The sequence below is a fragment of the Cyprinus carpio genome, chromosome B23, assembly GCF_018340385.1.
Source record: "Cyprinus carpio isolate SPL01 chromosome B23, ASM1834038v1, whole genome shotgun sequence".
Classification (NCBI taxonomy): Eukaryota; Metazoa; Chordata; class Actinopteri; order Cypriniformes; family Cyprinidae; genus Cyprinus; species Cyprinus carpio.
This window is the reverse complement of record NC_056619.1, coordinates 15527050-15539495: the sequence shown is the minus strand read 5'-3', so window position 1 is coordinate 15539495 and position 12446 is coordinate 15527050. Positions and strand designations below refer to the sequence as shown.

The 12446-nt window shown below is 34.7% G+C and overlaps 1 protein-coding gene across 1 annotated transcript; it reads left to right on the top strand.

Moving 5' to 3' along the window:
* The first annotated feature begins 75 nt into the window (after positions 1-75).
* On the top strand, positions 76-8211 carry LOC109083286 (isocitrate dehydrogenase [NAD] subunit gamma, mitochondrial-like). The gene is made up of 14 exons (XM_042750679.1): positions 76-368; positions 804-851; positions 1050-1061; positions 1184-1281; positions 1368-1483; positions 1574-1634; positions 1878-2010; positions 4372-4505; positions 4611-4713; positions 4828-4974; positions 5722-5816; positions 6032-6092; positions 6743-6874; positions 7109-8211. The coding sequence occupies exons 1-13, from the start codon at positions 306-308 to the stop codon at positions 6842-6844; spliced, it is 1173 nt and encodes a 390-aa protein (XP_042606613.1). The 5' UTR covers positions 76-305; the 3' UTR covers positions 6845-6874; positions 7109-8211.
* Positions 8212-12446: the final 4235 nt, after the last annotated feature.

Here is a 12446-nt window from a genome sequence, read left to right as displayed (position 1 = left end):
TATTTAGCTTAAATGCAAATTACGCATGAGCCATGCAAAATAGTGTTATTTATATAAAGAGAGAGTAGGTGTTTGGTACTAGACATTCTTAATAATGTAGCTTTGAGACATTATATCAGAACGACGTATTTAAATGTACAATATAAAATCTGTATGTGTGTTAATTTGTCTGTGGCAAAGTAATTAATATAATCTTTAAAGTAATTTAAAAGACTTATTTGAAAGAACGTAACGTTAGTCCGGAACCTTTCTCCACCGGTCGGTGTTTGGTCCGGAATATAACGCACAAGCATACAACTATCATCATGGCCACTCTTACTAAAGTTTTAAAACCGATCTTGGGAAGTCAGTTGGGAAATACAGCAAAGGCAAGGCATTTTATTCACACAATATGACCAGAGAAAATTTGTAAATGCTATTTAAAATAATTCGAGATGTTTATCTGCGCGGCAAATTAGCGTGACTTTTTCAGAAGCTGGCAAACAGCAGTTTAGTGTTAGTCCGCATTACACTTGCATTTTAGCTCAAACAATTCCCTTACGTAGCATATTTTTTGCATTTATATATTAAATTATATTGCGACGTTTAATCAAAGCAAATAGGACTGACTGACAAGATGTTCATGATGCTTTCAGCGATTGGCAGTGTTTAAAACGTAGTGAGCTGCTAACGTAGACAACATTTTTGGCATTGTAGACTACAATTTGTAGTCATCAGATGTTGCTGTCTAAGTAGGCAGCGCACTAGGTTTTGAAACACAGCCGTGCTATAACATGTAATGCTTCATGTGTCTGTTTTTGTAGGTCTTTGGCGCAGCAGTCAACAGTCAAAGAGGAAAACCTACATACACAGTATGTCTTTACCTGGCAGCTGATTCTATCTATCCAACCAACCAACCAACCAACCAACCAATCTATCTATTGATCAATCTATCTATTGTACTATTGATCAGAAGAAAACGTGAGCTTAAGGAATGAATTGTGGTTCCTAATTCTCTATCACTAATTGTAATTTTTTTTGTTCACATCTGGTCCTCATCTGTCTTGAAGGGACGAACCATAGTAAGTATAGAGTAACATAAAAGTAAACATGATAGCATGTTGTCATATACCTTAGTTATTTCCACGATTATCATGCACATGTAATATGTCCACTGAATGTTATTCATTATGTTTACTTGCAGCCTCCTCCTGCCAAGTATGGAGGCCGGCATACTGTAGCGTTGATTCCTGGAGATGGGATTGGACCAGAACTGCTTAACCATGTGCGGGAGCTCTTCAGGTTTGTCAAATCAATACTTTACACACACATAAATCCTGGCTGATAATAATGTATTGCCAAATTAAGATTTTCCTGTTGAATCATAGGTTCTGCTGTGTTCCTGTGGACTTTGAGGTGGTGCATGTAAATTCTGCATCAACCAGTGAGGACGACATCAATAATGCCATTATGGCCATTCGCCGCAATGGAGTTGCTCTTAAGGGTCTGTATACATCCAGCTAGTAATTAACAAGCTATTTTTGTTAGATAGATAACAAAACTGGTTTTAATTTTCATCTTTTTTTTCCCCCAGGTAACATTGAGACTAACCACACAATGCCCCCTAACCACAAGTCACGGAACAATCTTCTACGGTAAGCCCGAAAGGAAAAGGATTACACAATTAATCTGTTTATACCAGCTCCATCAGATGTTTATGCTGCTGTATATGAAAGTTGTAAAAAGTTCTTGGGCTCTTCAGTTTGAGTTTGATGAGTGATGGCAGAGTGCCTCAGATTTGGCCTCCTGCCCATGACAGTGTGTCTAGACCAATTCACCTCAGTTTGCTCTCAGCACAGCTGTCACTCTCTCTCTTTCTCTTTCTCTCTCTCTCTCAGCACGAGTCTGGATCTGTATGCCAATATGATGCACTGCCAGTCACTGCCTGGAGTTCACACGCGCCACAAAAACATAGACATCATCATCATAAGAGAAAATACAGAGGGCGAGTACAGCAGTCTGGAGCATGAGGTCAGTATTTTTCTGGACTGAGTCATCAGACAGCTTTGCCTATTTCTCGCCACATTTTGCCTAATATACAGGGTGTTGACATGCATGTGTAAATTTGTCAATGAAGATAATAAAATGTATTATTCTATTAGACATACAAAAAATATGCTATCGTTTAAAAGCTTGGGATCAGGTTCTTTTTATGGCGAAAGTGAATTTTCAGCAGCCATTACTCCAGTTTTCAGTTTCAAATGATCCTTCAGAAATTATATTTATATGCTGATTTGCTGCTCAAAAAACTTTTCTCATTATTATCGACAGTGGTGGCAATGGCCAAAATTCACTGGGGGGATAATAATGGTAATTTTTAGATGACCTTTCGTATGTATTTAATTATAAAACCCTTTATAATCTATAATAACATTTAATCTTATTTCATATTTTCTCTAAAGCTTCTTGGATATTAAGGCACCTGCAATTCTGATAATTAAAAGATATGCTGTGTGTGAATCTGCACGTTATAATGTAAGCATCATTAATAACCCCTTGTGTTTAATAATAATAATAAAAAAGACTGATTAGTAAAATGAAAAAAATTATTTAATAAAAAATCTGAATGATTAGTAATTGTCTCTAATTGGCCTGTTCAGCTAAGCCCTCAAAATGTTTATTATTTAGTGGCACAATATTGCATGATTTGTAGATTATATTAAATAGTTTATACTTTGCATAAATGTTTGCAATTAGTTTTTAAAAGGCAACATTAAATTCTTAAGTTTTCTATGCTTTCATTTCTTTTCAGGAGCACTTGTGCTCCTATCTAAAAAAAATTTAGGAACACCTTCTGATCAATGACAGAAATTAACCTTCCTATTATAAGGTGATATTTGACTCCTTAAAGGTTAAAAAAACAAACAAACAAACAAACAAAAACACACCTTTGTAATGCCTCTAACTTTATTAAATGCATGCCATCTTTTGTGCCAAAAAATTTAGACTTATAAACTTTTAAACTAATTCGATTAAAATAATAACATACAATCAGGAAGAATAAGTGTGGCATTACAGACTTTTTGACAAGACTCTGAGGTGGCATTAATCCATTTCATAATAACAATGTTATGAGATTAATGGTTTAAATATAAAGTTTTGAATATAGAAGTATTAAAAGATTTAAATGACTCAATTTATACTTGAAATTTATCAAATGAAACTGAAACCACCAGTAGGTGGAAGCAAGTCACTGTCTTTGTCACGGAATCATTCATTCAATCGATTTGTTCAAACGGCTGATTCATTTAGGAACGAAGCAAGTAATTCTCTTTATGAATGGGTCATTGAATCATTGACTCGTTAGATTTGCTCAAAAACACAGATTCATTCATAAACAAAACACAGCTGTGTTTGCTTGGAGATGCACAATGGATTAGCTTTGTTTGGAACTATTCTTTGACGAAATAGAGCACAATCAGACGACAGTGTTCCTAAAATGTAAGGCATTTAATATTAACTTTTGTTTAAAATCAAAAATGTAAAAAAAATTTCGTATAAATTCAATTTCACATTTGCAAACTCCCTTTATAATCAGTAAAAGCTGTCACTCGTCTTAGTTCATCGTTTTAATGAATGAAGCTCTCTACGCTGCATAATGAATCTATTATTTACATCGTCTCTACACTTCATTTGTTATAATGAATGACAAAAACTGCAGTCTGCAGGTTTTAAGAAATCGAGGAATCATGATTTTGAATAGAAATATAGCCAAACATCAGAATTAGACACTTTGACGATATGAAGCTGCTGTTGTTTTTACAGAACATTTATAGTTAATAATAGTCTACTGTGTTATACTTTTAAGCCATTTTGAATTTGAATTACCTTGGCTTTCTGAACATATAATATGCATAAGACATGTTGTACAATATTTAATTCATTCATCTTTTCTGCAAAGATATCTGTGATTTGTTTAACACTTATATCATGTTGAAAACTTCATGGGTGGTGAAGTGGGGCACTTGGAATTGAATTTTTTTTTAACTACGGTTCATAAAGAAAAAGTTACTTGAATCATGTTGTAGTTACATTTTCAAGTTGACTAGTTAAAATTCGTAAAAAATCGAGAATTGGTCAAATGTTCAAAAAAAAAAAAATCTAGATGAAATTTTTTTGCCAAATCACACTGCTCTATAGAAATATATATTGTATATAATTATTCTATATATATATATATACTGTAGATTGTTCTAAATTACATAAATTTAATTATTTGTTCATATATCTCTATGCATGACACTTTCTGTGTCCTCCATTCATGTGAAAAATCCAATCCAGTGTATATCCTTAATAAATAATATATAGAATAAATGATTTCCTGTGTTTCAGAGTGTATCAGGAGTTGTGGAGTCTCTAAAAATTATCACACGGAACAACTCCCTCCGCATTGCTGACTATGCCTTCAGACTGGCCCGAGATAAAGATAACCTCACTGTCACCGCACTCCACTATCATAACATTCTTATAATAAGTCTACCGCTTGTCATCTGTACTATTAAATCACAGTTGTACCACAGCAGAGAATGTCACTGGTCTCGTACTGTGTTTTCACTCTCTTCTCATAACAGGAAACTGGGGGATGGGCTGTTCTTGCAGTGTTGTAAGGAGGTGGCATCTGGATACCCAGACATTGAGTTTGATAGTATGATTGTAGACAACACCACCATGCAGGTGAATTACTCATGCACAGATAATCAAACAAATCACGCCGGTAGTTTTGATGTGTTATGAGAAAGCAAAAAAAGCTCATTACTGTATTAACTGTGGTTATGTCCTTCCTTTCAGCTCGTTTCCAAGCCCCACCAGTTTGATGTCATGTTGATGCCTAACCTCTATGGGAATGTGGTCAGCAATGTGTGTGCGGGGCTGGTGGGTGGACCCGGTCTGGTGCCTGGTGCCAACTACGGCCGAGACTACGCTGTGTTTGAAACGGTTGGTCTGAAGGAAAAGACAGGCGATTAGCACAATCCTCACTTGCTGAAGTTAGAAAACGTCCCCTCATAATAATTCTTATGTTCTCATAGTCTTATTAGCTAGTGTACTACACAGCTGTTCAAAAATTTGGGGTCAGTAATAAAAAAAGTCATTAATTGTATTTAGCATTACATTGATCAGTAGTGACAGTTTAGCCATTTATGATGTTATACAAGAATGCTGTTCTTTTGGTCTTTCTGTTCATTAAAAAAATGGATCATTGTTCCCATAAAAAATATTAAGCAGCACAACTCTTTTCAACTTTGATAATAATATGAAATATAGCACCAAATCATAACATTAGAATGATTTCTGAAGGATCATGTGACTCTGGAGAAATTCAACTATGCCATCACAGGAATGAATATGTTTTACAAAATAAATAAATTTAATTTAAAAAAAAATAACAAAAAATATACCCTCACTTATTTATCAAATAAAATAAACCCAACCTAAAAAAAAAAAAAGAGACTTTAAAAAAAATAAAAATAAAATAAACAAAAAAACTTATCAGCCGAAACGTTTAAACAGCAGTGCACGTTTCAGTAGTTTAACTACTGAGTAAATGTTCCTCCATCTGGGCTGATTAATATTCACAGTCCAGAGTTTATGATGTGCTTGTGTTATAAGATACATTTTTGTGTCACTGAAATTGAAATGTAAATTTCAAATGACATTTCCATGATATTAAATTTGTTCTAACAGGCCACCAGGAATACAGGAAAGAGTATTGCCAACAGGAACATTGCCAACCCCACTGCCATGCTGCTTGCCAGCTGCCTCATGTTAGATCATCTCAAGTAAGTGGTGAAGGAGAAGCTTGTGTCAACTCTTATGAAGCTAATTTTGCCTATTTTTGCTTTGTTTGTCAGCGCTTACATCTCTAACTTAATGAACAGCCAGAATTCCCCTGTTGTATGAAATAAGCTAAATATGCACTGCCAGCACTTTCTATATTACATTGCTTAGGATATTATTTTTTTTTTTAATAGTGGCTTCTTCTCTTCCTCTTCAGACTTCATGACTATGCCAACATGATCCGCGGTGCGATTCTCACCACCATGAACGAGACCAGGGTCAGTCACACCCACACTTTCTAATTTACCTGTCCACATTTTAGGTTTGGTCTAACACTTCTTGTAAAGCAGGTTTTAGATCACAGCTGGCTTTTACAAATAAGAATTTTGTCATTGTGAATGCCTGTTCATCAATTCATTCTTTGGATTGGTGCATAAAATAACTCTTTATACCAGCGTGTCTCTTTATATCATAAAATGTTCAAAAGTTTGAGGTTAGTAAAATTGAATACATAAATGAATACAATAACTGTTTTCTATTTTAATATATTTGAAAAGTGTAATTTATTACCGCGATGGCAAAGCTGACTTTTCAGCTAAGGATTCTTTGATAACAGAAAGGTCAAAAGAACAGTATTTATAAGAGGAATCTTTTGTAACATCATAAATATCTTTACTTATTTTTGATCAATATAATGCATCCTTGATAAATTAAAGTATTTAAAAAAAAAAAAACATTTTTTCTTTTTTCAAAGTGCAGAGTAAAATTTCCACTTGTTTTCCGCTTGATGTCAGATTTTTTTTTTTTTTTTTTTAATTGAACAAACATTCTAACAAAGGTTCTTAGTTAGGTTCTTAATCAAATAATTTTCAGAAGAGTCCTATTGCACTTGTCGTGTCTGAGCATGTTGTAATGTTTTGTGTTGCAGTTGCACACAGTTGACATTGGGGGTCAGGGCACTACCTCAGAAGTGGTTCAGTCGATCATGAGGATCATCCAGAGCAGCGGTCCCCTCACCACTGAGATCTAAATGGAGTCGGCACCGCTCCACCACTGTTTGGTACTGAGCACTTAATGCACATTATCTTGTTTGCCATTGGCAGGAGCCACAAGACTGAGTTATTGATTATTCCATTTCCTGTTTGGTAGAGCTGTTAATGTTCAACTTTCTCTGAGATATTTTTGTAATATGTCACATCCACTTAAGTGTTCTTTCTTCTTTGTTCTGTCTGTGATGTTTTGATGTAGTTCTGAAATTCACCATTATCTTTTCCTCTCTCCGTTTTACTTTCAGACATCAGCTTTTTAAGGACATCTGCACTTCATTTTATGTCTCAATAACGTGGCTTTCTCTTGAGACAAGAGATTTATTCTTGAATCCAGCAGCTTTTATGAGGATCAGGGGGGAAGATGGTGTTACATGAAATACAACATACTTCAGCGCTGTGATTGTGGTGTATCTTGGGCATAGTGGTCTTTCCATGGGAACTGCAGAGTTTTTAGATTTATCATATTGTATCTGAAAGGTTATTTAGTTTTAATGCTATGCTAATACAGTATTTATGATGAGGGTCTTGCGTTGGATCTGTGTTTCTGCTGCTCAGTTGCATTCCAAATTTTATCCATTCTTACCATGTTATCCTTTTATACCTTTTTAGATTACTTTAATGACTTTGAACAAACCTCCAACTGTCCATTTACATAATTATATTATACTTGTATAAACTACAGCATTTTACTTTTTTTACTGCCTTAAACAGTTGGGTGTTTAAATAGACTTCATATTCTGGATGTCCATGAGATGGTATTTTTTCTTTGGACTTTATGCTGGGGTTTTATTTATGATTAATACTTAATGTTTGTCTAATGTTACATCAGTTAGTTTGGACCTTTATGTTCCTGTTCTGTCTTTTTATATGCAGTGCTTAACAATATTTAATAAGTCTGCATCTGGCATACTGTCATCTTTTGAATTAAACATCAATCAAACAACATTTTCCATCATGTGATGCAGTTTTCAGATTAGTATAATTAGAATACTGCAAAGCAGTGGTTCTCAACCTTTTGGATCCAAGGCTCCCATTGTCCACAACAATATTCACTTTTATTACATTTTTAATTTTCTGATAAAATATATCAAAGCTTGGCATAAAAAATAAAATGTATAAACAATATATGAATATAATTGTTTGATTTGAACAATTTACGTGACTTTTCCAAGTCGATAAATCACACTTTTAAAATAAAGTTTAAATTGAAATAATTTTTAACCATTTTAATTCGTTCACTGGTTGAGAATCACCTCTGTAAAGGGTTAAAATGTGTTGCACAAACCCTTAATGGGTCACTGGTAATCCACAGACATAATAATAATAATAATATGTTTGTCCTCTTTAAGATGTCTTGTTTATTGTTTTGTCAACTTGAGCTGATATGATCACCAGCAAATTAAAATTGAACATAGACTGAAAAATTGTCACATTGGATGTGCCTTAAAGGGTTATTTCACTCAAAACTGAAAATTCACAAAACAAGTCAAAGCAGATACATTTCCATTCTGGTAGAAATACCTTTTCATTAAGTAATCATTAATTACTCACCCTCACGTCGTTCCAAACCCATAAGACTTTCGTTCATCTTTGGAACTCAAATCAAGATATTTTTGATGAAATCCATGAGCTTTCTGACCCTCCATAGACAGCTATCTTGAACTACATTCAAGGTCAAGAAAGGTAGTAAGGACATCGTTAAAATAATCCATGTGACATCAGTGGTTCAACTGTAATGTCATGAAGGTACAAAAAAAAATTTGTGCACATAGAAAACTAAAACAATGACTTTATTCAACAATTTCTTCTCTTCTGTGTAAGTCTTCGATGTGCGTTCACGACAGTACCATAGCGCATGGTGTTCTGACATAGAACCTGGATGCGCTGTGCTTTGTTTATAAGCAGAGGAAGATGCACTCTGTACATAATTTTTTTGCCCAGCCTTACTTGCTCAAACCAGAATATACAGATGATGAAGGTATTTTCATAGCTTAATAAAATTAAGGTTGTATCACTGATGTCACATGGACTATTTTAACAATGTCCTTACTACCTTTCTGGGCCTTTCTGGGTGTCAGTTGCTTTGCTGTCTATGCAGAGTCAGAAACCTCTTGGGTTTCATCAAAAATTTCTTAATTTGTGTTCTGAAGATAAACGAAGGTCTTTCGGGTTTGGAACAACATGAGGGTGAGTAATTAATGAAATAATTTTCTTTATTGGGTGAACTAACCCTTTAATAATCCCCCATAATGCATATTTGTTTAATTTCCCATATCTCAGATGCCTAATTAATTGAGATCTTGAAGTTCTCTATCACTGAGCTAGAGTTGAATCTGTGTGTTTGATAAGAGATGTATTCAAAATGTGTAGTGTTGGGATTTTCGGGAGCAGGAGATTTAGTAGTACACTTAATATAGTCCAAGCAAACAGGCCAACACACTGCCTAAAAGATTGATGTATCAAGTGTGATTCTGGGCACCAGAGGGCAACAAATCACAGATAAATGTATCTTTGTGCCTAACCAATGGAGTCTGTTCAAATTGATTCTCAGCCGTAAAACCACATCCACAGTTTTTTTTTTTTTTTATATATATATAAATAATATGACAAGTTGACAGTCTCACTAACAACAATGTCTTTTTTGATTGTTTACAGCTGGACCTTTGTGTGTGGAAAATATAGCACACTTTTCTGAGTGGAAAACCCAAGGGACAGACTCAAATCTTATTAAAAAAAATATAATAAATATTAGTACTCCTAAATGGAAATATAATTTCCAATAACAGAGTCAGAAGAAATAGCAATTTCCCACTGCCATTCAACAGTCTTTGCAATCACTAACAAAATACAGCAGCTGGGGAAAATATGTGGAATGTTATTTGTAGTAGATTATGCCAGTCTATGAACTAATAGACATGTCAAGGACTCTATAATGTTGTGATTAAATATCCTGTAGCTTTGTGCATCAGGTGTTTCCAATGAGAGTCAATGGGCGTGAGAAGTCGTGTAAAAAGCTGTCAGTACCAGAACAAAGAGACTGATAGAGGTGATGCAGAAAAGTCTTGAATGTACTCTGAATTCAGTCTTGCAGTCAATGTTGAGTTATTTCATGTCCATGTATTTATTTATTTGTTGGGGAGTTTTGTAATAAGCAGGAAGATTAACAGTCAGTTGGTTGATACATAGCAAAATAAATTACAATTGACCCATTCCTGCATTGTTTTACTTGAACAGTGTGTTTGAATTCATGCCACAATATTCCTATGCGGCTGAGGTCAATATTAAATTTCCATTCTAATATGTGGAAGTTTTTTAATCGTGGTCATGACCTCACTACTTGAGAATTGTTTTTTGGATCACACACCGTCACCCACGTATTTTGCTTCAGAATTTCCTTATACAACTTGGAATTCATTGATCTCTTCAAGACTGTAAGCCATCCAGGTCTTGAGGCGGTAAATCATATTGGATATTGCTGTTTACTTGTCAGGCTCACAAGTACTCAGTAGGTCTATGGAGATTCATGAACAAAGATGTTATGACCAAGAAATGTCTGCTGATCTATATCTTCCCTTCTAGGGTTCAGTTTCATAAAATCTTTGTTCTGTTCTTCCACGGATAATTGCAGCATGCCAACTGCATCTAAAGAGAGGATGTTTCAGCAGATCTTCTTCTGTGATCCTTCAGAATTATATGAGGTTCAAAATTTTACATATGGCAGGGCTGATCAATCAACCACCTATTCTGTAACTGTTTAAATGTGCATTGTTATTGGAAATCTGATGAAAATATGTAACAGATCAGTTCCAATCCAGATCAGGGTTCATGAACTTTTTCACTTATGTTTTTTTTACTCAAAGGTTATATTCCGGTCAAGCTAGTATAACTCAAAATATTGGCAGTCAGTGAATGTCAAGGGAGCTACATGGAAATATGCTAGAGATCTGAGGTTCAGTACTTTCAAACAACTTCTGTTCAGGGCACCTCGTTTCCAAAATGCATCCCCAATGTGATTAGGAAATAGGAGTTACTTATTAGACACTTATTCTATTATGACATCCTGAATTACAGTATCTTTATTTTCTGCTAACATTGATTATTCTCTCAACTCTCAACTAATTCACCATGCTTTTCCATTTAATATAACAGCACAAAATGAAAACGATCACTTATTTCTATGGCACCATCACTTCACCACATTCTTGCTTCCCGACACATTTTCAGCAGATTTTCTTCAGTCATTTCCTCAGTGGATTTCAGGCCCTTGAGTTAAGGATTATGGTTTTCATTACCCTCATTTGAGCTTCTCACACACTATCATGACTGATGGATGATGTATTTTACACTGCTTTTTATTGGTGTTTAGTCAATTTGAACTGAGCCATTAAGGAATGACTCAATCCAGCCTTGATTTTTAAGTATGGGTGTCAAACTTTCACTCAATTAACAGAGTAAAACACATTTTTAAGTATTTAAGCAATTATGAAATAAAGGGGGCTTATGGAATAGTTCACACAAAAATGAAATTGTGCTAAAAATATATATTTATCCTAAGGCCATAAGGGGTGCATGAGTTTGTTTCTATACCAGAACAGATTCAGAGAAATGTAGCATTGCATCACTCCATCGTTCATCGTCTTATGAAGTTAAAAGCTGTGTTTGTATGAAACAAATCCATCAAGACGTTATAAAACTTTCACCTCTGGCCAAAATACCATTCCATCATCCATAATAACGCTTCCTTCAGTGATAAAGTCCATGCCCTGTTGTCCTCTCACACCAAAATCAAACAAATATTCATTTAGAGCTTTTTTTGAGATACAGAGAAACCAATTATTATGGAACTCTCATTTTGACGGCACCCATTTACTGCATAGGATTCATTGATAACCAAGTGATCCTGAACTTCTCTAAATATGTTCTGATGAAGAAAAACTGTTGGATGGCCTGAGGGTAAGTAAATTTTTATTTTTTGGGTGAACTATACCTAACTATAACTTTAGCATATTTTACTCTACTATATAATAATCAGTTGTCAAGATAATTTGTAAATGTTTTCAAACCTTTTTTAGTATTTATGTATTTCAGACAAAAAGCACAAAAGACGCAGTACAGTACATTGAAAAATAGGAAAGGCTCTTTAAATTTTACAATAGAAGCCTCTGCTCTTGCTTTAACTGTATAGTCTGAGAATAACTCATTCTCCTTTCCTTTCCTTTGAGTGTAATTTAACATCAGCCTCGGCTCTTGTCGCATCATTCATAGTTTACTTTCACTGTCAGATTACAACTCTCCTATCTTTCCCTGAGTGCTGGATCATACCATCAATTATGTGAATGTGTGACCTCCCCCGCTCCCTTTAGTTTATATACAGCAGGTTTTAAGGGAGCACAACACATTAAAAGGGGGAATTCATCACATGAGCTGTCAAAGAGCAGCGGTACTTTTAGCTCCTCCAGTTTCTGTCTCTCTGTCATGACTGCCAAAGACTTGTCAAGGCTGTGACTAAGGACATTTATAGAAATTCGTAATATCTAACCATGTAACAATCAGCGGGGAATGTAATGTAATGCAATTATTAAA